Here is a 27,769-nt window from a genome sequence, read left to right on the forward strand (position 1 = left end):
GGTGCCGCTCACCTGGTGCCGCCGGCGCTGGGGAGCGCCCGAGCCGCGGCCCCGCCGGGCGGGAGGTGAGCTCCGGCCGCCTCCGCTCCGCCCCGCGCGGGAACACGGTCCCCCGGCAGGCAAGCGGGCGTCGGAGGGGGGAGAACGGCAGACGCTCCTGCCGCGGGGGGCGAGGGACGGCGCTTCGCGGGCGTCGTGGCCGCGGCGGGCGGGCGTCGGGGCGGCGGCGGCGAGCGGGGGAGGCGGGCACCTCCGGGCGGCCCCGCGCCGAGGGGTGAGGGGAGCCCCGGCGGGCTGAGCCGGGGCCGGGCTGCGCGGTCCGAGCGGCGGGATCCCGCCGGGCGCTGATGGAGACCCGAACCCGGGGGCTTCCCGGGGAGGCGGCGGGACGCGGGCGGGCAGCGCTGCGGGACGGTTCACGTCCCCCCCTTTTGTTTCTCTCCAGGGTGTTTGCGCTTCTCCGAGTCTCTCTCCCCGCCCCCGTCTCTCTCCCGCCCGCCCCGCCGGGACCTCTCCTCTCCGGGCGGCGGCAGAGCCGCCTCAGGGCGGGCGGCGGCAGAGGTGCTGGTGGGACGCTCTCGCCGTCCAGCCCGCCGGGAACATGGCGACCGGCGGCTACCGCAGCGCCGGGGGCAGCACCACGGACTTTCTGGAGGAGTGGAAAGCCAAGCGGGAGAAGATGCGGGCGAAGCAGGCGCCAACGGCCCCGGGGGCGGCCGCCGGGGGGGAGCCCCGGCCCGCGGGGGGCGCCTGCTCCGCCGAGCTGAACAACAACCTGCCCCCCGGCGGCCCGGCCGCCCCCCCGGACCGCCCGGCGCCCCCCGCCGGCGGGGCCGTCAACTGCGTCAGCCTCGCCGCCGCCGCCTTGGGCCGAGCCGCCCCCGGCAAGGAGCCGCCGCCGCCGCCGGCCCTCGCCGGGGGCCGCGGGGCAGAGCCTGCCGCCAAGCCCCCTCCCGCCGCCGCCGCCTCTGCCGCGCCGGGCTCCCCCGAGGGCGAGGAGAAGCTGGCCGCCAAGGGAAAGAGCTCGGGCCCCAGCGCCAGGAAGGGGAAGGGGCAGATCGAGAAGAGGAAGCTGAGGGAGAAGAGGAGGTCGACAGGTGTGGTGAACATCCCGGCCGCTGAGGTGAGCCCGCGGGGAACGGAACGGAGCGCAACGGGAAGGGAAGGGGGGCGGCCGCCGCCGCAGCTGAGCCGCCGCCGGGGAGCGCCCGGCGCGGGGTGGGGGGGTGAGGGTGGTCGTCCCGCGGGGCCCTGCGCACCGGTGCTGTTCTGCTGAGCGCTCCTCGCCCACGCCCGGGCTTCTCGCGTGGGCCGGCTGCGGCGGTGAAGGTTTCTCCCCGCGCCGCGTGAAGCAGCGTGAAGGCCTGCACGCGGTCGGAGGGGTACGCTGTGGTCGTTAGGATGCGGCATCCCGACGGACGAGGTGCCGTTTAATCTAAATAAATTAGACCTGTCACGGCCCACGACGCTTTTTGAATGTCCTCTTGTTGGCAGACGGTAAGTTCTAGGGCTTTTGGAAGACCCAACCGAGACACCTGCCTGTTAAAGTACGGTCAGAACAATAGTAATGAAAGGAAGCTTGATTTATCGGCTCTGAATGGATGTTCAGGTGTAAATATTACTCAGTTTGGAACCCAAAAGAATTTCCTGCACTGGAAAAAATGTAGTGGTTTAAAGAGCATTTTTTTGAAGGCAGAGGAAGATATTTTTATCGGCCAACACCACTGTCCTCTGTGGTTTGCTACTAGTATAAAAATCTGGCATTGATTTATAATACTCCTAGAGGAATTCAGAAGAATGATAACTAAGTCTTCAGCTTTTTTTGCACGTAATAAGAAAGGCCACAGGAAACTGAACAAAGCTGGATTTTAGTCTGCAGTTTTGCACTAATAGGATGACCACCATCACTGTTGAAAAAACTTGCAGCTCTTCTTTTGGTTAACATTATAGATTATTAAATAACTCTAAAAAGCAAGATCTTTGTTTCTGAAGCGGCAGGAGAAGATGAAATCATGTTCTCCATACCTGAAGTCACTAATCCTTTTTTTGTGAATCCTGGGCACTTTCACAGCAGACACTTTCATGAGAGAAGCTGAGGAATGAGTTTTAGGAACAGTAGAAATTTTTATAATTGTGTGTTTTTCAGAATAATTACTTGCATAGCCTTCAGTTTGAGGTGAAGTGTTTTGGCATAAGTCTTCAATATTCTTGCTTCGGAAAGTGAGGAATGCAAGTGAGTTCTTTAATTCTCTGCCCTTGGAGTGTGCAAGCTTCCTAGACTGTGGTTTGTTTGTTTTACACAAAGTCTCCTAAATACCTGACCCCTGTGCTTCTGTAGGAACTCTTAAAATGCTGTATCTTTACTTCCCTAAGTAAACTAGACCTAGCCCAGTTAATAATGGTTTTGTGCCTTGCAGCAAGCATTGTACAACATCATATTTTGGGGGCCTCTGCTGTGTACCCCGTCCACAGTCATGGTCTTTTTGTTTGGTTTTGGCTGGTGGGTTTCTTTTCACGCTTTGAGACTCGTGTCCTAGTTCTTCGAATGAGTTTTCTGAACTAGTGTTCCTATGGTAGTTTTTGGGTGGTGTGGTTTGGGGTTTGCTAGTTTGGTGGGTTTGGTGGTGGTTGGGGTTTTTGTTTGTTTGTTTTGTTTAAGTATTGCTCAAAATACGCTTTGCTTTCCAGGAAAATACATTCCTTGCTCAGCAGCCATTAGAATCTTATGTGTGAATTTGCTACTGTAGTTTCCGCTGCATTGTTAAGAGTGGTTTATTTATTAAGGTTAACAACATATTTAGGCATTGAGAAGCAAGTTCTTGCCCGTTCTCGTATTTGTGAGGGCCTAATAACTTTGCTGCCTGTCACCATGTGTTGGCACTTTTTGGAAACTTCTTGTATCTTTATACTAATTACTTCTGTAACTAGCGATTGAGCATTCCATCACAATTTTGGGGTCAAATTTTAATAATGTAGATGGCTGTTGTACAAGGTATTACTGGGGAAACTTGCTAGTAGTAAGTGTTGCATTTTTGACTGGCATATACTTAAGCAAAGCTATCTCTTTGCGGTATTTTAAATGGTTTTAATTGTTACCACATGCACTCTGAAGAATTATTTAACTAGGGAACACTAGATCATTCCTTATGGTGGACAGCTTCAAAAACTGTCTCCAGCGTCAAATGTAGGTAACTACTTACCAATGAATGTTTTGCAATGTATTTACTTGTACTGTCTTTCGTATATCTATTTATTCATGAGAAAATACTTTAAAGCACTGATTCAACGTGGTCAGCTGAAGTTCTCTGACAAAAGAAGGCCGCGATGTGGATGATGACTTGTTGGAATAAGCTACAACACTCCAGTTTCTTGCTCTCTTTCTCATTAGATGCTAGGCATAGCTTTACCATGCTGTACATAGTGACTTGGTAGCAGTACACACTGAATTTAACCACTTAGCACTCGTAGCTCTGCGTGGTGTATGTTTTAAAATTACTTTTCAGGAGGTGTTCTTTTAGAGCTCTACTGGGTGTTTCATTGTCTTATTTTTCAAGAAAATGGCCTTTCTCTAGAATGGAGTAGCCATTTTATGCTAAACTCCCTTTTATGATCAGCATGCCACTGTGGTGGAGAAGGATGATAAGAGGAGATTCTGATACTCTGAAAAAGGGTAACTGTTGACAAAATGCACTCACAGAAGATACATAGTGCCTACAAGCTTCTCTGCTCAAAACAGAATACAAAAACAGTTTTTACCCCAAAGAAGTAGGATCTAATTTCAGTTGCAATGCAGCTGGAAAATTTAATGGTATGAAAGGTGGTGGAATAAGGAAAGTAAAAGTTTGTGTTGTCTCAATTATCTTGAAATAGGCATGAAAAATGTTAGCAGATTGTTATTCATTAATGATTAATTTCTCTCCTGTTCAATAGGAAGGTAACAGAGCTAGGTCTTAAACAGTTCTGTGTCTTAAATGTATTTTGTATTGAAGTCAGTGAGGACAGAAACCATAGGGGAAGCTGTGAAAACAGATGGTGACAGGTTGGGAGTAGTGGCGACACTTTGTATTTAGAGGCCGTTGTGATAGAAGTAAAGGCCGGATTTTTATCTTCTCAGCACTAGTGCTTATCTAAATAATGGTGGCTTTTGAAAATGGCTTTGAAATACTTGCAGCTTTTTTCCCTTTCAGTGGTTGTAAAGTAGTTTCTTGATAGCTTGTTGAATCTTGAAAGTTGATTTCACTCTGAATATTAAGTGCTGTGGGATTTGGGTTTTGTTGCCTCGTAGCAGTTCTTCAGGTTGTGAAAGGTAACTAAATTGTATGTAATTCTCATTACTATGTAAGTTTCCTTTTCTAAATATTAAGCTTTATAACTATTTTTAGCTGTGTTAGAAAGTGTTTCTCAGCTTGTAGGTATTCACTTGATGCACGTGTTAAGTTTACTTGTAACGTTTTTCTCATTTACAGCTGTGCTAGTATCTATCCAAGAAACACATAGAGTTCCTGTTATGCTACACTGACAGTGCTTTGTGAGGTACCCACATATAGGATGAGAGTTATGTTTTGTATTGTTGTAGTAATTCTTCTGTCCTGCTCCAAGCAAAACAAGCTGCACTGGTGAAAGTGCAGCTTTACTTTTGTAACTGTTTACACTGGAGGATTCTGCTGGCATAGCTGTGTGGGTAAGTTGTTTTTTTTTTTTTCCTGAACCCCAACCAGGAGAATAACAACTATTTTTGTAGTTACCTTTTTAAAAAAAAAGGTGTATATACAATCAAAATCTTGGTCTGTCTAGGAAGGACAGTTAGATAGCTGGCTTTTATTTAATGTGTGCTTATAGACAAAGTTTACATTTTCACCTAACCAGATGGAAGTCATCTAAATTCAGAAGTGTTCTTCTGTTAATAACAGGGTGATGAATGATTTAAAAAGGTGTAAAGAACTTGGATCTGTGTATTTTGCACGTGAAGCTGCCAGATTTGAGATACAACAGCCTCCTGAGCTGTTGGGAGGGAAAATACTTTGTGGGAAATACTGGAGATACCAATAGAGTAAAAGTAGGTAGAAGTGAGTCAAATGTGGAATCTGCATAGGATGTTTAGCCAGTCCATGTTCATCTCTTACCTTCTTATTAACAGCAATAAGGGTATGACTTCTTGAAACTACACTGTTGGCTTGCTGCCAGGAGTCTGCCTGCCTCTTCAGAAGGCGCTGCATATGTTGTGCTTGGTAGGTGTCACACCAAACGCCAGCGTTGTAAGTAAGCAGAGAGCAAGGAGCATTTTCTGTGGGGAAAGAAGGAGTTCCTGCTACTAGAGTAGTCCAGCGTCCTGAGTTGTGTAGACTGACAGAAAGTTGCTGTGTTCCAGTTGGAAAAAAACTTCAGGAAAATTTAAATGCCAAATGTGTCAAGCATAGCAATTACTGGGTACATTGTAAAGGAATTGAAACCCTTCTGTGAATGGCTGGAAACTAGAGAGAGGAGTGGAATCCTGTACTAGTGGTTGCACTCTTTTGACCAGAAGATTGCCTTCAGCAGTATATTTCTTAGTGATTCTCTACCTAAGGATTAAGTTAAATGAAAGAGCCATTCTAGCCATCTCTGCATATTAATGAGGTAGTGTCTTTGCATTGTCTAACATCTCTGTGCATTTTCTTGTAAAACAGCATACTTGCTTTGTGCATATGTTGGGGGAAAAAGAGTGTGTGTTCGAAGTACTGGAGCCCCCCCCCCCCCCATTTCTGGCCACTGATACCCTTACCATCCATGCAGAGGTATTAGTGTTATGGCGGAAGTCTGAAATATGTTTATTTGACCTGGGTGACCATTCATGATATGTTAGGCCATCCTCCTGCTTGCTTTGTCTAGTGAATGCATTCATTTTATTATGGTTTCATTTGTGGTTCTTCTTTAGATGTGGCGGGGTGAAAGAAGTAATACAAGCCTTTTCAGATTCCGATAAAAGGATTGTGTTGAGATTGTTTACATCCAGTCTGTTTTGCTGTTGAAGCCTTTGTGAATTCTGATTTTAACCAATCCCCTGGGCAGTACCTGTTCAAAGGGCATATTCTTTTTTTCTTTTCTTTCTGTCTTTTTTTAGTATGTGGTAAGCTTATATCCTCCCCCCCCCCCCCTTTTTTTTTTGGCTTGTTTTGTTTAAGAGTATGCTTTAATATCCTGACACTTAGCTAGGTAAGGGAAGTTATTTGGTCAAATAAATCACGTAATGAACTTAGAAGTCTGGAAAGTCCTCAATTCCAAATTCGTGTAGCACCTTCTAAATAATTGCATGTGGACCTTCCAAACCTGGGGTCTCTATGCTCTATGATAATGCTGTTTTGCAATAAGGCTGGGCAGTGCAGTAGTTTTCCAGAGGAAAAGATACATGGAAGTCATGTAATTTCTCTTAAAGAGGTGATATGGATAACTTCTTGTTGAATTTAATAAGACTGTTTTCATAGAGAAGCAGATTGTAGACCAGTACCTACAGCTGGAATTCACAGGACTCTACCAGAAAGTACCGATTCTTTTACGTACTTAGTTCTTTTTAATTTCAGCACCCGTTCCTACTGGAATGGGAAGGACTGTGATGGAAAAGTATCAGAAGCCATTAATTTCCCCTCTAATTCTTTTGACTTTGCATTTATATCTAAGTGAAATTTTGGGAAGGTTGGTTTTTAAAATGATCTTTTAATAGTTAGGTATAATTGGAAAACATTATTGTATGGTTGGTTCTTTTCACTCCTGTTTTTGGGGTGAATCATCTGAAATGATACAGTTAGTAGGTGGAAAATAAATGCAATGTAAGTAAAATATTTCCTCTCATGTTGAGTACTGAATTCTAGAGCAAGTAAGCGAAGTATTTAGTTTAGGTTGTAATTGGTGGTTGAAAGCTTGTTAATGTTCAGCCTTGCCAGTTACTGCCTTTTCTTGCCAGTCTGTCATGTAGCCAATAACCCTAAATAAATGTAGATGTTGGTTGGCTGAAGATAATTTTTTTTGTGTGTGTGTACTTTCTAGGCTACTTCTCTAGTACTTAAGACTGAAACACTGTCCCGTTGTTGATTGTTCCTAAAGCCTACTTAAAAGACAAGATAATCTAGAAGAAAAAATATTGTAGGGTAAGGAGCAGAAACAGCCTGTCAGCTGTACATTTGTTTACTTTTACACTGAAATAAACATATGAAGCATCTTGCTTTCCAGTGGAATTGAGGTGACTTCAGTCTCATTGAAAAGCATGGGGAGGGAAGTGTTGATATGACAAGTTACTTCGCTGAAGTGAACACACCGCTAAGTATTGCTAAAAATGACTTACCTGACAATTTTTTCCGAAATTTGTATGTAGCATCGCTGTAAAAGGTAATTGCTCTGAAAATATTTAATTGTTGTTGTTCTTTAAAAATGCCTTAGTCTGATCCTCAAATTCGAAATGCTTTTCTTAAATGATGGACTGATGGTTTCCTACAAACCAAAAAGAAACTTCTGCTTTGGCTATTTGAACCTAGTGTCTCGGGCATGCAAATGTGAAAATAATAACTCAAGGTAATTTCAAGAGATTTAAACTCATATCCTAAACATGAATAATAATATTGTGAGGTTATACTGTAGCTGAAGCTTCATCACAAGAGACAGGTATGGACAACCTGCCTTGGGTCTGATCATGTGTTTAAAGGTGGGTACTAAAGATTTTTCAGCATTGGTGTATAATACATTACACTCTAACAGGCACAGAATAGTAACAGTAATACAGATTGGAAGGGAACTCTGAAAAAATTGTCTGGTCTGATCTCCTGCTCAAACTGGGGCCAGTTTTGATCAGGTTGCTTAGGGTCTTGCCTAGTAAAGTTTTGAATATATTGAGCCTGTTGAGGCTGGTATAAATAGCAGCTCTGCCTTCCAGCCTCTTAACCAGTCCCTACCAGTTTGGTGTCAGCCAGAAACTTGCTTAGAGTACCTTCCATCCCATTGTTCAGGTTGTTAATGAAGGTGTTGCACATTATTGGCACTAATGCCAGCCCCTGAGGGATGCCGCTTACCTGGCTGCCAGTGGAAGTTTATAATGGTTTCAACCTTTTGAGCCTGAAGATGCAGCCAGTATTCCACCACCTGATAGTACGCTTCTGTGGGCCATATTTAACAACTCTGGCTTTAAGGATACTGCAGGGAGACCAAGGCAAAGGCCCTTCTTCACCCTTGAAGGAAACTTTCAAAGTTTCTGGAATTGCTGGTGCAGAAAACCCTAATATGAGAGCTGTGTACAGTAATACAGCTGAATTGTTAAAGTTGTCTATGTGAGAGAAGTTGTTTAGGGTTTTCTAGTTCCTTTTTGGTAGTGGAAGTGCTGGAAAACTTTTGCTTTTTCCAAGGCAGCAGGACAAAAGAATAAGTAGTTTGAAAGACAGCAAGAGGTCAGTCCATCTTGTTGCTCTGTTGTGTTGTTTCAGGTAGGTGAAGCTATTAATACTTTGGAAGAGTAATACTAAAATAGCTTTTCTGTGGAAAACTTGTGGTATTTTGATATTTAATATTTAAACAATATTACAACCCCCTAAAACTTTATAATATTATAAACAAAACTACCCTGAATGATGAATAATGAGTGGTGCTTTGGTTTCATTCTCCAGCTGGATCCACCTTTGCTGTCTCATCTCTTGTAACACTTACTTAGAACTGTCTTCTGAAGGTAATGGGATTAAATAGCAGTCTCGGGTATTTGTAACAGTGTTTTCAAAAGTAAGTTCTGATATATTCATAGCTGTGGAGGAAATAAAGATTAAAGTCTGAAGGTTGAAAAAAATGCAAGGATAAATGGAGGAGCACTCCAAAGCTGCTGCTTCTAAAACCTCAGCGTTTGGAATTGTCATGACTTCCAAATGCCTTCGTGAATTTGGGGATGCTGATTCATCCCAAACGTGAATATTCAGAACTAATTACTGAGAGACTCATTTATTGAACACAATAGGAAGGAGATGATTGGAATAAATAATGTAATACAAAATATGTTTTAAGATAAAATTAGTCTTTTGTGTTTATTTCTGTACTAGAAGGAACAAATTATAGACTGCATGCATTTTAGACTTCCTCATTTTGACTTCTGTTTGACTATTTCTAGTGAAACTGCTGACTTGAGTTCTTAATTTCCAAAGCTAAAAGTAAATTAGTCTATAATTCTTTTTTTATTTTTCTGCTGTACGTTCAGTAGGCTGAAGAATACTCCCTCAAAGAAGGGAGAGGAGAGCATTTTTATTAAAAGATTGAGACGTTTCTGTCTAGACTGGGGTATGTGATTTAGTTGTGATTTATGTCTTTATAGCAATTTTTTTTATTTGAGACCTACTTTCAGAAATTATTAATTAAAAAACATGGAAAAAAGTAAAAAATACAACCCTTCTCCACTGAGTTCCACAGATGTAACTTTCTCTGAGGGTACAGGAGAGTAAAAACCACAAATGGATTGATTTCTGCAGTTGTTCGTAAACCACCAGCCTTGTGAATTATTTGATAATGTCTCCAGACTTGCATTATAACTTTACAGCAGCCTGTTTGTGCTTTGAATGTACTGTATCCCAGATGTGTTACTTTCAAAAGAACCAAGCTAAAAAAAACCCCCAAAACCAAACCCATAAAACCTCCCAAAACAAATAACTCTCCACCTCCTGTGTGAGAGAAGGAAGAAACCATCCTCCTAAAAACCGTCCATTGACTACACCTTACCCTTATTTCAGTTTTGCTTTATGCAGCTTGAATATTCATGCATCTCTGATGGCAACTGAGTTTAAGCAGATCTTTCTGTGCCACTTGGGAAAAAAAAAAAAAAAAAAAAAAAGATCCTGTGTCAAAATTTAGTTTCTGTATATTCCAGTGAGAGCTGGTGGGAAATAGATTCCTTTTTTCACAGGAAAGGTTAAAACAAATCCCACCCCAACTCTAAATTAAATATCATAGTATGAATTGATAAGCAAAATATTTATTGGCGTGAACTTCTCATACTTCTTTCTTCATTGCATCTCTGGAGCATAGTTGTTTTCTAAATCCTCCTGTAGTTCAAAGTGTCCAGGGGAGTTTTGGAAAGGTCACTGTTAAGTGTTCAGTTCCACACAAGTTTGTACTGATTTCTTAAAACTATCTTTATCTGGTTTATATTCATTACATATACGCAAACTCATGTATGTTTTTCTCTGCTACTTTTTAAGTTGAAGTTGTGTATTTAAAGACTTTCCAATTGGAAGACCGTAGGTGGATGACTATTTCCCGTGCTTTACAAGGTCATGGGAAATTAAAACAAAAACCACAACCCTGATGTTTTATTTCAGGATTTTACTGCATTAGATCTGCTTGCATGTTGCTAGGAAGGACTGGATGGAACATTTAAGTCTGTTATTCCAGGTCTGCAAATGTCATATTCAGCTCTCTCATATAGTCTTACCATGTAATAATATGTCATCTTAGATGTAGCCAGGATTGGTGCCTAATATGAGAACATCATCCTGGGTGAAGGTAAGCTTAAAAAACAAAACAAAATATACCAAACAAACAAAAAACCCTCAGAGAAAAAAAATAACACTGTTGACTGCAAATTTTACCCATCTTAACTCTCAACTCTCATCCACCTTTAAACAAAAATATGAAACAAAAATATGTGCTAGGCACGGGCTTCGGACAGTGTGTTACGCAGTACTTCAAGAAAATTAATGCTATCTTGTTGTTAATGATCTAAAGCCTATGTAGGTAGCTAATAGTTTGAACCTCTAAGTCAGAGACTTTTTAGTAGGTGAAAGACTTGTAGAAGCATGGTCTGGGGCAGCACTGAGTGCTTTCTGTGTGTAGACGTTGAATCTAAGTGAAATTAAGGTTGGAAGGAACCTCAGGAGGTCTTTAATCCAACCTGGTTGCTCAAGGCTTTACCCAGTCAGGTCTTGAAAACCTCCAAGGGTGAAGACGACACAGCCTCTTTGGGCAACCCTTCCAGTGCTTGACTGTCCTTACGATGAAAGTGTTTTCCCTTTTGGTCAGAACCTCTCTCCTTTAAATTTACTAAATTTACATCTGTTGTCTCCTGCCATGCACTGCTACAAAGAGCCTAGCTCTGTACTTGATGGCTGCCTGGGACAACTGGAAAAAAGATAGTTTTGGTTTTTGGCAGAGCAACAACCTAGGCATGCTTTATTTAGCAGAAAGAAGAGGTGCTATAATGAGATTTGAGGCACAGAGGCAGGATAGCTGGGCAGAATGCATACAGCACTTGGATGTGGAAAAAGTGTTGTGGAGTAACTGCTGTTTGTCTGTATATATGGTGTGTAAACCAAATACATCAATGACCAGAGACGAGAGTGGTAGGCAGAAGCCAAGCAAGCAGCAATTGGGATTTCCCCTTTCACTGTTCTTCCTCTCAGCACTTTCTGACCTTACTAATTCTTTTGATGGGTCAAAGGGAACCTGTGCATGTCCTGCTTGTCTGCTGTAGTTACTGGTACGTATTTTGTGAATTATTTTCCATGCAATATGCAGTTTAATGTTTGTAGGAACATGGAATTTCAATTGAAACCTGCTGTCATCTGGACCAATCTCTTCCCACTGTATGCACACAAGGTGCATTTAATTGCTTTGTAAAGCTCTAGCTGAATTTTTCCTCTCTGTACACTGTAAGAAAATAAGACTGATTATAGTGGGTCTGACTAAGGATAACAGATACATAGCAAGGAAAAAGAATGTAGAAGTCTTATCAGGTATTTCCTGTGGATTAGTTTTCTAGCCTCTTGGCAGTTTTCATCTTGAAGGCTTGCAGCATCAGATGAAGGTTACTAAATAGATAAATTCATTTTAATTCCTATCTGCCGAGTACTTGTTCAGTCTCCCCTTGAACCTGTGGAAACTGTTAGTTTACAAAAAAATCATTGGGCAATGAGGTCCACATTTGTAAGAACCCTTATATATGATGAGCCACCTTATTATGATTATTATTTCCTCCTCTTCCTTCCAAAAACCCAACGTGGTATCTGTTAGCCTCATGTCATGATCCCTGTTCACTAGTTACTCTAGAGCAAGGCTGTCGTAGGGGTGGCTGTAGTACTTTTCCTCATTCTGTGCAAGCACTTGAACTTTCAGATTTTTGTGGCTCAGCTGTTGAGGAAGATGGTTCACCTGATGTAAACCTTGGCTTAAGCCACTGTGGAGCCATACCTGAAGATGAGGGTGTTTTTGCTGATCTGTTCACATCCACCACATGCTCCCTTGTAGACTTTTGCTTTTGGAAGTAGGTTATTCATCCAGATAGGTTTAGAAATTTTTTGTGTGCTCTTCTGTTTTGTTTGACATACAGGCCCTGACTGTTGTACCACTTTGAACGAGAAGTTCTGGATCCTCATCATACAAGTCCTTGTGCGGCCAAGTTCAGGTGACCTCACTAACCAGCTCCTTTTAGTTTATCAGAATTTGTAATAAGGGCAGACTTCTGAAATAAGTATCTTGTTAAAGACCTTTACAGTGGAAACGTGAATATCTTATTATCTGACCAACCACATGTGGTTGTTCAGTACAAAACAGCAAGTTATGTCATAAAACCTGCTCTTCTGTAATGTCCTCTTTAGTTACCAAAAGCCAATCTCCTACTCGTTTAGTAATTCAGATAAGAAACCTGTGTGCTATAACATCTAGAAGTATCCAGGCCCTACCAGATAAACAGTTGGCTTGAGGTTAAAAATGTTGACATTTGTTTTTCTTGTATATTTTATCTTTTCATTTCTATATTTTGTTCTGGGGAGAGAAGGGGGAAAATTACTTGAGCGTTGCTGATAGCTGTTGAAATTTTTTGCTTGTATGTAGAAATTCCAAAGTGTAGAGGCTGCGGCTCCTGTGTTTATGAACTGTATGTGGATAAAGGCTACATAAGAAGCTAGCTCCTAATGATTGAAGTGGTGGCAAAATAAACAAATGCAATATTCATTCTTGAATGGGTCATTGATTTAAAATAGTTTCTTAATTGTTAACATAGTGCTTTTTTGTCTTGTCTTACCTCCTCTCTCAAGCCAGCAGCACTAAAGGAAATTAAGCTGACCTACATCTTTTATAATTGGAAAGGGTAGAGAAGTTTTTAATACTGAATGCTAAATTAGATGGTAGCAAATGAGAGTGAGTTATTTGCAGGTTTGGGGTTTTTTTTCATCCTCTTCAGTGTTTAGGTACATATTTGCATACTAATGTCTTTTTTTAAAATAAAAGAGCAGAAAACTGTTAGGCTAAATTATTTTTTTTTTTTTTTTTTTTTTTTACAAAACAGCTTTTCTTCCCTCCCTTCCCCCCTTTTTTTTTAAAAAAAAAAAAAAAAAAAGAACATTTGTTTTTCTGGCTAGGACTATGAAGCTTTTCAATTTGATATGTTGTTTTCCTGAATTTAAAATATAAATATATTCTTCAAGGTCTTTTAAGCTTATGAAAGATGACCTTTACTGCAAAGTTTAGGAGCTAATTAATGTTCTGGTACCCTGAAGCAGATTATTAAACAAACCTAAGTTCAAAAAAAGCTCTTAAAACAACAATATACTGTGATAGCCATTTAGAAAGAGCTCTAAGAACTCTTAGTCTGCTCTCAGAGCTCTTAGAACTAATTTGATATGAATAATTCTTACGAGGTGCAATGAACAGACTAGTCAATGATTTAAGTATAATCTCAATTTTTTTCCATAAAACCACTTTTATGTGTTTGCATGTTAAACTAGGAATTATTCATTATTATTATTATTGATCAATTAAGCAATCCTTTGCCAAGCTAGAACTATGCCAGTGCCTTATTAGCCTTAGTTTTGGCAGCAGCTATGCTTGTCGTCTGTGTCCCAGACTGTTAATTAGAAATTGAGGTGTAGAGTATATATTTTAGTTGTGCTGATGTGGCTCATGAATTTTTGTAGACTAAATCCAATCTGAAATAGTATCATGACTTCAATCTTCATGTTTTCAACAAGCCAAATATCAGAAGTCATACTGATCACTGGTCAGACAACAGTACTTAGCAATACCCTACTAATACCTTAGTTAACCGATTAGCTCTCCTCATACTATGTTATATGGCACTCATTCTTTAGAATGTAAAAACGCAATTTCAGCACATGTAACCTGGAACCCCGGGAAAATTCCTTGCATGTCTGTTCTGTTCTTCATGCTGGTTTATGTAACTGTTATCTTTTCAGAGGTACCATTTAATGATTTGTAGTTTTTCCTGAAGCTGGTAGCTACTAGAGTTGCCTCCAGAACAAAAAGTCAGCTTATCTTTCTCTTTTTTTCCTGGAGTATTGTAGGCTTTTATGTAAATAGTCATGTAACTTCTTATGTACTTATATTGAAAGTTTTCTGTGAAGTCTGTTTTGAGTAAAGATCTGGGTATTTTGCAATGTGGGAGGTGGAGTGGAACCTGGAAGTGCTTGGTCCTGCAGCAAATTGTGTTCTAGAACTGTACGAAATGAGTGCTTAACTTCTGTCTGTTACATAGCCGTGTTTAGTGTTACCATTTTTTTCCTTCCTATAAAAGCTCTCAGATCCTTATGTGAAAAAGTGCTATTTAATTTAATGTACTAACTCGAAGATCAAAGATTTAGTTTTTTGTGTGCATAATGTTGTGCCTCAAAGGATGATTGTACGTTGCTGTCATTTGAATTAGACAAAAGCTGCAAACATCTATAAAATGCTGAGACATGCTGGATGATTTAAAAACTGAATGTACAGAGAAAATTTTGGAGAGCAGTCCTTTGGGTTTGTCCTTTAAGAAAAAAAGGTGAAGATGTGGTGAACTGAGAGGCTCCACATTAGTAACTGATGCCAAAAAACTTTTTTTTTTTTTTTAAATTATGTTCATTTCTGCTATAGTATGCTGAGAAGCGGTTAAAGGATATGTTTGGGGCTTACATTATTAGTTTACAGATTTCTCATTTTTGTTCATGACACTTGAGCATACCAAATTGTAGGCTTCTGCTTTGGGGAGAAAAAAAATGAGACAGGAGGAGCATGCAATCGTACTCTAAAGGATGTTACAGAACTGGGTGTTAGGGAAGTTTGTAGTACAGTGGGCAATGGCAAAGCGTTCCTGGAAGTCTGACTATAAGGTTGTTACGTTAATGAAGCACTTCTTTCACAAAGAAGTCACATTTCTTTCACAAAGGTATTAAATACTCTAGTAAACTCAGAAATGTGATAATTTTCTCAGATTTGGAAATCTACATCTAAATGTTTAAGTAAGTAGCATATATTTGGTGTGCTAATTACTTTAATAAAGCATTCCAGTGAAGTATATTGGTATTGGGCACTTTGAGCATACTTAACAATTAAATTAGGGGCCTGCACTTGACAAACAAATATTTAGGGGCCTGCATTCAGACATTTCTGAATAATGGCATAGCTAGAGTTTAGTTGGTCCTAACACATCTGTGAAAGAATTTCCTGTTCAGCCTATTTCTCTACTCTTCTGATTTGTTAGTAATCAAAAAAAATTGAAAAAGGACAGAGTCCTTAATACTTCTTAGTGAACTCCTATGGCTAGAAAGACATAGAAACCCTAAATGTAATGCTTTGTGAAAAGGAAAATAAACTAATAATTAAGAAAAGTTGCACAGTGAGTGCACATAAAGATATCTCGTATGCTGTTGAAGATGATGTGCATCGTAATTATCTTGCATGAAATAAAGACACCTCAGGCAGTTGACTTTTACAGCAAAATGTAGGAGTTATTTTTAGCCTGAGGCAGAAACAGAGGAGCATCCCATTATCTGACAGTCGTCTTTACTGTAAAACATAAATGGGCGTTTTAATATAATCCCATTTTGTGGGTTTGCTGCTTCTTTCAATTAAAAAAAAAAATTGAGCTCATCAGATGTCAGATCAGTTTTTGTCAAACTTACCCGGAGGCTATTTGAACGCAGGTGTTGCTAAGCAGCTCAACACTAGAAACCACTTCTCATAGCATGTTACATTTTTTATAAGATGCAAGAATGTTTGAGAATCAAATCAAGAAATTAGAAATGGGTATATTAATGTATTTATGCACGCGTGAAATATTCCCAGCTACCATTCTGCTTCCCTTTTTGATTCCTCATAAATTTTTTTGTGTTCTGTTTATTTAGAAAGATTTGCAGGTTGTTCACGTGTTCATGTTCTAAAGCTTTCAGCACTTACTGCTAGCTGGCTCAGAGAGACTGGAAATGGAGATCTGAAGCCTGAATTCTCTACATTGTAAGCTATCAGTAATCATTTATTCCATTATGATGAGTGTAGACATCCCTACAGCTTTTTATAAGCTGTACAGCTTACTGGTTTAGGTTGAGAATTGTTGTTCTGCTTTGAGATCCCACTGGGGTCAATCTGGGAGCACCATGATGGTGCTTGTGCACTGCTGAACCTGCAGTTAATAAATCATGCTGACCTAACCTAGCTCCATCTAGAGGTACCGGGAAGTGTGGGTATGCAAATGTGATGGGGTGATGTTCAAGCTGACTCTCACACCTTTGAATGTCAGTGTTGGTTCCCACTTCCAAGAGTGTTTAGTGGACTTGCCACTACGTTGCATAAGTACAGCCATGTTTTTAAATCAGTGCAGATTTTACATTGATTTGTGTGCCTGAGGTCTGTGTGTCACAGACCTTAATTTGGAAGTGGTGATATTACAAAGAATAGCTTTTGTACCACTTTGGCAGAATGGAATGGTAAAGATGTATCTGAAAATGTGTTCCTGTCCCTTTAAAATACGCTTGTAAAAATCTTCTTTAAATGTGTTTAGTTTTTTTTAATTAAAAAAAAAAAAAGATTTACTGGAGTTGTAATAAATAACAAAAAAGGCTAAACTGGAGGATAAATTCAAGATGTGGCTATCCCTTAATATGTTACAGAACTTTGACAAAGATCACAAATGTTGTGATATTTAAAAAAGCAGATGATAAGGAATGATAGCTAACTATAGACATCATTTAGAAGAGAGTTTTGTGGATTTTCTTCTTGGTTAGGGCTACAGGTCGCACTATCTGTAGAGAGTTGATGAACAGGATAAATAATAAGCAGCTCACTAAACAGAGGTATAAGGATGGATTATTTATCTGAGTAATGTCATACTCAGTTGTAATAGGTTTTATTAACAAGCAAACTAAAAGCTACTAAATGTTCAAGTGCCCAAGCTCAAGTCTTCAGCTTCATTACTGCCATCACTGATAATTATACTTTATTTACCATAGTAACTAAAGTGAAGAAATGGAATTTTAGAACAGAATAAATTCCCTTTGCTGCTAGAACATCAGAACTTCAGTCAATAACCTAACATGAAGAAAACTTAGTTTTTGGTAATGTTTCCTATATGATCTTCTTTTGTGTCATCTGTTGTTTTATCTTCATTTTCTTTTGCTCTTTTTTGTCTGTTGAATGCATGATGTATCTAGCGCTCATACTTGCATATGGGGTTGCGTTTATAGAGCCTTTGGGGTTTCTTCATAATTCTGAGACTGAGATAAACTTTTTGGAAGAATCCTGGAAAACAACCAGGCTGGGTTGCTGTAAGCATTAACTGCTTTAAAACTGCAATGACTAGATAACTGGATTCTCCCTTAATATTCCAAAACACTTCCAAAATGAGTATGTGTCAGACAAAACTTGTACTGGAAAAACAGAGGTGAGCATGTGGCAAAGAGAAAGTAGAGGGGCATAATTTGAGTTTGAGAAAGGAGAAAGAAAAGTGTGTTCCAGTCAAGTTGTGTGTACAGTGTTTTTTAATTATAGGTTCTGAAATGGAAAGCATGTTACAGGCATTCTTAAAACACAGGTGACCAAAACTTTAGTTCATATAAATGTATATGAATCCAAGCTAAAATGTGAAAATTACCTTGGTCACGTTTATATGAGCCAGTATTTAGAATGTACAATTTACACCTCTTTATTCCCCCATGGATCTGAGAAATTGAACTGGTAGTATTTATGTAATTAATAGTTTAGTGTAGTGATCTCAATCTGAAACAAAAGCCAAAGAGGCTTTTTTTCAGTTGGTTTGCCAGAATCATTGGTTTTGCATAGCAGGACTCCGGCTGAAGTTCAGAGGGACCTTATGAACCAGGATCTGTTGTTGGACTAGTATTTTGTCAATATCAAAAGTTACTGATTAGCAAAAGGGAAGTAGGGCCTGTAACGTATTTTTCCACAGTTCTAAGTGGAGTTTTTTCCATTATCTGCTTTTATCCAACTTTCAGAACTCAGATTTTTCTCTCTCTTGTGCAGGGATGGTTCTTCCACTTGGACACTGTTTTATGAGGAAGCTGCACTAATAAATAATCAATGAATCCCCTAAAATATCACAGTATAGTGGGGTAGGGGGACTACACTTTTTTACCATTAGGATTTGCGTTTAAAGAAAAGCCTGAGAAATAAATGAAAATATTTTTCATGTGTTTCTAAGTGCAGCTTAGATGTTGCTGATACTAGTATTAAAATAATAAACTTCGAACATTAACATTATAAAAATATTCTTAAAAAAAAGGTAGTTTTTAGTTACCAACACAAAAGCAGACAGACTAATGAAATATGAGAGGAGTATCTGACAAGGGAATAATGAAATGCATTTGCTCATTAGCCTTGCATTCATAGGAAAGACTGCCGCTTCTCCTCTTTAAATTAAAATCAGTACTCAGATGTCATACTGGGATCTTTTAGTTGATCAAAGCTCAAAATACCTGTTGGTTGTTCGATTTCATTTGGATGATGCTGAAGGAAAGGCTAATTTTACATCAGGACAGGGCTATAGAAATTGCATAGAAGTGGGAGCTTGTGTACCGCTGTAAAGAGGTTGCCATCAAGGATGTTTATAAAAGATGCTGCCTTATATCAGGAATTTAGCCTGGACCATAGTTTTCTAGCTCCCTTCATGTGCACAAACTCTTTGTAAGCCAGCATGCTATGAACTTCATAGATGACGGGGTGTAAGAAGTGAGCTTAGAGGGAATGGTACTGGCGTGGGGAACCGAATGTGCTGAACGGGATGTGCAAGAGTGGACTGGGTGAGGCGGGAAGCAGCCTGTCCAGGCAAAGAAACTTAAAGAATTCAGTGGTAGGTCGCAGATGTTTGTGCGTGGAGATAGCCACCTGACCTGAAATCAGCCCTGCATCTAGGCTTGAACCAAAATAAGTGCAGCTGATTTGATTTGGAGGGCCTGGGCTTTGAGTCAGCTACAGGTACAAGGAAGGGCATGTTTTCTGTGTGATAGGCAGCCCTTCCAAAGAAGACTTCAAATAATATGTTCTGTCTGCTCCTTTTTTTACATACAGAGGAAGCTTGTTTGAAAACAAAGTTTTTACAGTTTACTTGGCTTGTAATTATGGAAATGTGTACCTTAAAATATTTTGCTCTGAGAAAATTACAAATTTTCTAGTCAGTGTTTTCATGAGTCAGCAGCTGCTGGTAGAGGTTGATTTGAAAAGTGCAATTGTAAGTGAAAGTGAAAATTTATTGAAAACAAAAGAAAATTATTCACCTTATTTTTCACTTTTTACTTTAAGTACTTGATAAAAATTTTTGGTGTCATACATCATGTCTGTAAGAGGACATTCCCTTAATCAGTTGTAGCTGCAGGTTTTATTTAACAAGAACAATCTCAAAATGGCATGTGCAGTCATGCCTTAACTGTATGGCAAACAAAATGCCTGAAGCCGACAGAGATAACAGCAAATGGGGACTATCTCCTAGCAAAGAGACACTGGCTCATTAAACAATCATGTTCATCCCTGGTATTCCAACCCTTTCTTTTCTTTCTTCCCTCAAAATTCTGGCACTGCCAGCAGTAGTATGCACTAGTAATTAAGAGGAGAAAGGATGTGAAGCCTATATGCCCGAACAAGTTCATTTGAGGTTAAAATATGTGATATCAGTACAAAATTTCTCATTGATCATTGACAGGATTTAATTTGTAGTAAATCTTTTTCCCAAAATAGAACAACAACAAAAAACCCCACTTACTGAGGGGAACGAAGAGAGTAACCCATTTGAAGTGCAGCTAGCAAGCTTCTAAAGTCCCTATTCTTTTTGTGTGTGTGTAATGAAGGAAGGTAGGAGGGTGGATAAAAAGCTAGAATAATCTTTAAGATTCAGTTTTAAAACTTATTTCTTAAAGGGGAAAGAAAAGGGCAGAGGGAACTGTATTTGAGTCCTTGCTTGGCTTGGTTTAGAGCAAGTAGATAGCTAGATTTTCTTATTTTGCAGAAGTAGCTTGCTTTTTTATTTCCGATTTGTCTCCTAACTTGAGCCTCCATTTGTCTTAGTAATTTGTTTCTAATTTTTTTTTAATAGCCTGTTAGGTACTGTGTCTACTGCTGTAATGAATGTATGATTTGTAGTTGTTCATTCTCTGCCGTAGTATCCAATTCAAATAAATGAGACTGTTTTCATTAGTATGGTAGCCATTTTATTCTTAAATTCACCATGACTCTTGGGTGTATGCTTCTAGGGATTTATTTCTTATTTATTGCTTTAGATCATCATTCTTAGTATGAATTTGCAATGTTTATGCAAAACTATGCTTGTAGGGGAATTTTTATTAAATTAACCTTTTGAAGTTTTAATGGGTTGTTTTTTTGAAAAACTCTGTGCTGGGACCTTTAAAATAAAACATCCTCTCAGACTGTGAATGCATATTGCATGCCTTGGACTTTTTTTTTTTTTGTCTCCAGGTATGTCTGAGGTAGAGCAAAGGTCAAATGTTAACCACCTCCTCAAGTTACGTTTCAGATTAAGAAGACATGAATGTCAGGAATTTGTGGGATTGAGTTTAGTGAGGCCAGTAATGTCAAAGTATTAGTTGAAAATGTGAGGGGGGGAGAAGGGAATGTGGCAAGAGGGAGGGGGATATTTTGGAGGTATTTAAATACACTTCACCCAGAACAGACAACGTGTTACAAGGGATCACAGAACTGGTAGTGTTGGGATGGAAAAAGTGTGCATGGATTTTGCTTTTAAATTAAAAATCAGTTTATTAGTTGTGAAATGGTTTGGTTTTGAACAAAATAAGCATTTGCTGTTGTTTGGGTTTTTTTGTTGCTCTTATTTTTCCTCAAATGTTTTAACACCTTTGGAAGTCTGCAATATAAATAGGTGGAAGTGTAATCATGGATGTTTAGTGTTTGTTTTTTTTTTTTTAATTGGGAAGCTTTTCAAGAATGTGCTTATTTTCTGCTTAAATGCATTTGCTGCTTATAATTTTAATGAGTTTATAGATGAGTGCTTTTTACTTTCAAGACCAATCCTCTTCAAAAGATGGAACCATCCTTGAAAGGTGGATTTATTTCTAAGAGCTTTATAAAAAGCCGTTTATCTCCAGAAGGCTCTTTTTATTGTTCAGAACATAATCCTGTCCTCTAAAGATTTCATCTATTGGTCAGAAAGTTTTATACGCAGCAGTTGGATTGAATCCTTTGATTTTTAGGGAATATTGGGTTTGAAGATGTCCAGCTCAGCACTACGGCTGGGTCAGTTCTTGCTGAACTATGGCTAGATGTCTACTGCTGCTGTCAGCTGATCCAACAAGAACTTGTCAGGGTTTCAGTCCATGCAGTCATGTTACATTTAAACTTGCTTCTCTGTTGGAGTGACTTTCGTTGTTGGTATGTCGTCAACAGCAGCACCAAAACCTGGACAAAAGATAACAAGAAGGAACAATTCCCACTCAACTCTTAAAGTATTTGGAAAGAGAACTAGGAAGCAAAGTGGAGACTTTTTTTTAATTTTACTTTTTTTTTTTTTTTAAGGTTTAGTTCATGCTACAAGATACTTCAATGTGCTTGTAATGAGGCAGAAGGAATTGTCACCGGCCATTTACTCGTTTCAGCCATTTGGCAGCTGCCTAGTTAGTCCCCATAGAAAGTCCCTTGATAGTCATCCCTTGATAGTAAATAGCAAGGGGGAAAGGTGTTGTGAAGCCTACATACTGGAAATCACAGTGCTGTACCTGCTAGTAGAGTACTGTAACAGAAAATGCGTGTGTTACTTCCAGATGTTAATGTCTACTAGGAATGTTAAGTGCAGTTTGTTTTGAGAACCAAATAAAATTAAAATACACTGAGCTGTGTGCTTTTTTACTTGAGCTTAGTTTGAAGGCAGCCTTTATTCCCAAGACAGGCCTTACCGACTTTATTTTGTGCTGCTATGATTTGGCCAAAGATTTTCATTATTTTTGTCTTTGGTTCCTAATTTTGGTAAAATACTTACTGTCAGTTAATTTCTGGCATAGATCTGCCTTTGTCAGTACACCCACTGCTTACTGTAGTTACTGACTGCAGGTTTATTTGTTTTCATCAAACAGCCTGTTCCTGTCTAAGTGGGACATTTGGGAAAATCTTGAGAAGTGGTGTGGTTTCCCACCCAAAACCAGGACAAGAAGTTACTTTATAGTGAAAATACAGTTGGCCTAATGTGCCTTGTTGTACACCAAATCATTGTGAAAAATAAGTTAGTTTAATGCTGGTAGGTACCTTTTGGACTTCAATAACCTATGTTTTGTAGACAAATCCAGTTTATGAAATTTTGTAGAAGTCATATTTGTATTATCTTTATTTGTATCACCTTTCCTCAGAAGTCCTGCTTGGGAACCTAGGAAAGCAGCCTTTCAAAATCAGAGGGAAAAATGAGTGTGAAGTCATTATTCCCGTAGGTTGTTCAGTTACGGAGCTAGGTCTTATTCATGTGTACTGGAAAGACAATTGGACTCCTACATCCAGTATACCTTTTCAAATGGCCTTCATTGGACTTATTTCAGTGCCATGCAAAATGAATAGCTAAAGCCTGCACTCGTGTGTTCTGTGGCTTCTCACTAAGATCATGCAGCTGTATGCAATGGAATAGGATCTGTAGAGTTATCTGTGAAAAGCATGCATATTGTCTCTTTATCTTTAGAAGATGAGCAGGGCTGCCCTGTATATGGGTTGATAACTTTCTTTATTGGGAAAGTAGTGGTAAAAGTAATCTTTTGTGGTTGTTTTTCCTCTACAGCTTTTAACCCATGAGTCCGATTTCTTTTTTCCTTAAATCTGAGAAAGTTGCCTCTCTCAGTAGTAATAAAGCTCTTACATATTCCATAATGGAAGGCCAATAAAAGAAGAGAGTCAATTAATATGCAACAGAAGGAAATGTAATGAAAGTGAATGCATTGCCAGAACACAGCAGAAAATAATTCATGCAAAGGAGAGAGATTTCTGAGTTTCTCAACTTTGATTGAAGTGAACCATCAGATCACAAATCCATTGGAACCTGACCTTCATTGGATTTGGTGCATTCAGAACTCTTTGCTCAATATACGGTCTTTGTCATGGGGTGTGATACGAGTTGTGACTTGACTGTATATATATATATATGTATATTATGTATGTAGCCAGTAGAGAAAGAGTTGGAACAGTAAAGCGGTAAAGAAACCTTTGGATAGGGCAGCTCACTTCTTGGAGGTGGGTAACCTATTATGCAAATGTTACAGGAAGAAGTATACATCTATCAGTGTGCATTTTAAACAGTCACTCTTTCTCCATTCTCCTAATGAATAATAGGATCTCAGTTGGCTGTTTCAAAACCAGAAACTTTGGCTTTTAAAAGCTTTTCCTTTGCATATTTTAGGAGAACTTCTCTACACATTCTTCTTAACAAATGCATCTGATTGCTCGTTTGCTTGGATTTTTTTTTTCCCCAAATTGTTTGCTTCTGCATGTTTTTTTGGATGCATCTTTGGATTTGTGCCTGAATCCTTTTTTGCACAGAGCTTTGAATCACAGAACGTTTTGCCTGAATCATCTTAGGAAGGGAAGTATTAATCTCAGCTGTTGCTCAAATGTAAGTAAAATAAAAGCCAAGTGGATCCTGAGATTTCCAGTTTGGGGGGGAGTGGGGGACAGGGCATGAAAAAGAAGTCGAACCACCTCACTGGTTCTGTAAACGCACAGAAATGTTGGTTGAAGGGGGCCTTTGGAAGTCTTAGAGCAGTACTTTTGGCAGCCCTTGATCAGGTCAGCCATGGCTTTGTCTTGCCGAAGCTTGAAAACCTCTTAGGGATGGAGGTTCCACTGTCTCTCTGAGTAGCCTGACCCAGTGCTGTGCTGCCCTCTCGCTGAAATGTGCCTAGTGTCCAGTTGATGCATTTTGTACACTTTGGTATGTCATCTGCTGCTTCTGAGAGGAGCCTGTCTCCGTCATCTTTGTAACCAACCTTCAAATAGTTCTAGGTTGCTATTAAATTGCTCCTTGACTTCCTCTTCAGCAGACTAAACAAGCCCTGCTTTATGTGCTCTTGCTCTAGACCCTCTATAGTTTCTTTTCCTCCTGTTTACTTGGTTCCCTCATTTCAGAAATGACTCTGATTTTGTACTTTAATCATGTTTTAATACAAGTAAGGGGAGTATAAGGCATTGTTTATTATTTTTTTGGGTTCTCCTTGCCCTTGTTGTTGGTGAGCAGAAGCATATCTGAGAAGTTTCTTTTTTGCTGGTTCTCCTTACTGGAGTTTCTGGTCATCAGAAGCGTATCAGAGAGAGTGCCGTTCGGGCTATTTTTAAGGCGAAAGAAACGATGAAAACTACATTGAGACACAGATAATTCTTTCTCAGAAGCCAGTTAAAGTTTACATTTTTCTCAGATCCTTTTCTTTCCAGATGTTTCAGGGGCCTAAGGAGCTTAACTAACTCAACTGTTCTTTCAATGATGGAATCAAGATGGATCCAGAAAGGATATGTCCAATACAGTAATTCTAAGTAGGAAATATTTTTTTAGGTTGTTCCTCATTCTTTAAACTGAAGCATTTTAATTGCTAACAGAACCAAAAGTATTTCTAGTAACAAAAATAGTCAGTGTTTATTTGGATAGATATGTATTCATGTATTTCTAGTATTTTAAAGAATTCTGCTATTGCTTGCAGGAGCCATCTAGGAGACTCATAATCTTGGTAAGTTATGGAACGCACATACAAATGTATCTGTTCTCCAGTTATAGATAGTTGAGGTTTAAATTTGAATGTGAAAACAACATCAAATGTTTATTCTGACCAGTAGAAAAATATCATAACTTTTCAAGTCCATCCCAATATCTTAATCATTCTGGTAGTGTTTATTTTGATAAAAGTTATTTGCTGCCTTTGTGCTGATAAGAAAAAATACTTACTCCAGTATTTTAAGAAGAGTATATGTTCTTTCTTAAAAGTTTTAAGAAATGTTTAGAATAGAACGGACCGCATAGTGTGTGGTGGTTTGGTTTTTTTTTTGGTTTTGTTTTTTTTTTTTTTACAGGAGGGTTTTGGAAGTTGAATGATGCTACTGTTTGTGAAGCATCACTTAGCTTGTTGTTTTCAAGAATGGTGTTTTATTTCCTTGGTTTCCTTTCAGAAAGCCAAATTCTAAACTGTGTGTCCAAAGAAATTATTTTTTTTTTTTTTTTTTAGCTTTGCTTAATGGACACTATGAATCTTCAAATATGTGGTTTCTGGTGGCGAAGTTCTTTGTTCCTGGGTTGAAAGTAAGGTCCATCCTTTGATTTTGATTTGACTCTTTAGTCATGCTGATATTAAACTTATACTTTGGCAATACAAAAATGAAATCTGTACTTGCTTTGTTAATCAGAATGGTGTGGAATGGCTTGTTCGTGAATAAAGTGCTTGGTCTAGTTGTGGAGCCCAAAAAGAATTTGGGGGAAGTTCAAAGTAATTTTGTCATCCTAATACTTGTCAGTGTTCTATTTTTACTTATCAGTAAAGCATGTGCTAGCTAGGTAACAAGAGGTGGCAACTGAGATGCCCCAAAGTCTTTTTCTTTGACAGTTTGAGGGAGTTTCTCAAGGGACATACTCAGATTGGCTCTGTCTTCCAGTAGTGAGTAAATGTGACATCCATAATGTAAAATCTGCGGATGGGAGAAGGCTCAATAGTGTTCAATAATAATGCTAAAGTATTCATAAAATCCATTTGATTTTATGGTCTCCTTCTCACATAAGGCTAAATAAGATGTTCTCCCCCCCCCCCCCCCCAACTCTTTTTCTTTCTTTGACTTCTGTGTAAGAAAAGTTGTTTGATCTATTTATTTTTTTTTTTAAACTATTTTGCTGTTAAACTAAAGGCTGTGTGAGAATCCCCAGGAATCGGCCATTTCCCAAGAATGTGACTCCTGAAAGATGGTCTGTTCTAACATACTGCTGCTGCAGCCATGATGTGCTGCACGTCAGAGTAAATTAGAGCACAGCTTATTCATTCTCCTGCTGCATCACAGGAGTTGGATTTTGAATACCCATTACTCTTTATTCCTCAGACTTCATTAATAGTTTCGGACCACGAGTAAAGTTCTAGGTCACTGGCCCTTTCCCCGTTAGTGTTAATGGAGCCCTTTTTAAGTCTACTGGAATGTGAAGAATGAAGTTTTACTTCCTTTTTTGGGAACTCCTAATTTTTGCCAGTTGTATGATTGCTTCAAGCTTCTGCATTGCTTTAAGCAATAAAAGAGTATCACTAATTTATTTACTTTGAATACTTAGAATTTACACCACAAAGAAATGACATTTAAGCCTTAGCCTTTCAGGAAACTAATTATCATGTATATGAAGAATCCCTAGAAGATGGGAACTGAATGCTGAGATGATGTGATTTAATGAGACTGTTTTAAGTTTCTTTTTTATGTTAAGGCCTGTTTTTATTCTGATGCCCTACTGATAGGCTGAGGGGAAAAATCAGATTGGAGTGAACAAATAAATTATTTTAAGACAAGCATGTCTCAAATCCTATTAAAAAAAATCAGGAATTGCATTTGAAATAGAGATGTACAATTCCAGTCCTCAACGTAAAATTATCTTTTCAAATGTCAGTTTAAAACTAGCAGCTTCAACTTCAAATATCATAGGATTTTACAAAGTTAGATTCTGTAGTAGTTTTGAGAAGTACAAACAGGTTTAATGTGGTTTAGAAACAGTATTGCAGTAAGTATTTTTCACTTACCAAAAACCCCCTCACATTATCTTATTAAAACGGACATTGCATGTTGATGGTTGTGTTTTTCAAGGAAAAAGATCAGGAGGAATGAGAATGTTCTCTTTTGTGTGTGTGTGTGTGTGTGACTGTATCCAAGTTACTATCCGTAACCCAGGTTTTGGTCTGCAGCAAACTAATTTAAATCCTCCTAGGAATGCACAATATCCTTGCCAAAGGGTTTCACAGAGCAGTTGAAAGCTGTGTTTCAAAATAGGCATTCTTTACAAATACTTCAATTAAAATTTTGTCTTTAAGAATAGACTATAATAGTGCATGTGCTTTGTGGCAAATAGAGGTAAATGTTTAGTCTACACTGTTGAATAACTAAAAGCTCAGCATGGTTAGCTTCGCCAGTGGTGCAGCTGAGTGGAGGGTGGCATTTGAAGAAAACCACAAATTAAAGCACTGTAGGAGTGTAATAAATAAAACAAACTGTTGGATTGATTAAAAAGAAAAACAAAAAAAATTACATTTGTTGTCTCTCCTTTAAAAGATTATAAATTAAGTATAATGTATCAAAGCCAGTGCAGTCAGATAAATCCCCAATGTTTCCAGCACTTTGCACCACACACAGATCGATGGTTCAACTGGTGGCTTTCAGATATTTCTTCTGGAAGCAGCATCTGTTACTGAGAACTGTGACCACTACGGAGTGGGTTGGACCTGTCCTTCTTCCAGCAGAAGCTGCATTCATCTGCCAGAGAGATGTGCTTTAGACTTGGGATTATGGTCAGCCATCAGCTATGATGGTGTTAGTTTTGTGCCTCTTGCTTGCCTTT

General features: G+C 39.2%; 1 protein-coding gene across 3 annotated transcripts in view; it reads left to right on the forward strand.

The window, feature by feature from the left end:
- Positions 1–43: 43 nt before the first annotated feature.
- PAWR (pro-apoptotic WT1 regulator) overlaps positions 44–27,769 on the forward strand; it is an 83,946-nt gene continuing 56,220 nt past the window's right edge. The window contains exons 1-2 of one of the 3 annotated variants that reach the window (XM_052774674.1): positions 44–65; positions 446–1,123. In XM_052774674.1, coding sequence (XP_052630634.1) covers positions 602–1,123 — 522 coding nt within the window. In that variant the 5' untranslated portion in view covers positions 44–65; positions 446–601. Of the gene's footprint in view, positions 66–235; positions 275–439; positions 1,124–27,769 lie in introns of those variants that run through there. The other 2 variants (XM_052774676.1, XM_052774675.1) reach the window with 2 other exon arrangements.

The sequence above is a fragment of the Harpia harpyja genome, chromosome 23 (assembly GCF_026419915.1).
Source record: "Harpia harpyja isolate bHarHar1 chromosome 23, bHarHar1 primary haplotype, whole genome shotgun sequence".
Taxonomy (NCBI): domain Eukaryota; kingdom Metazoa; phylum Chordata; class Aves; order Accipitriformes; family Accipitridae; genus Harpia; species Harpia harpyja.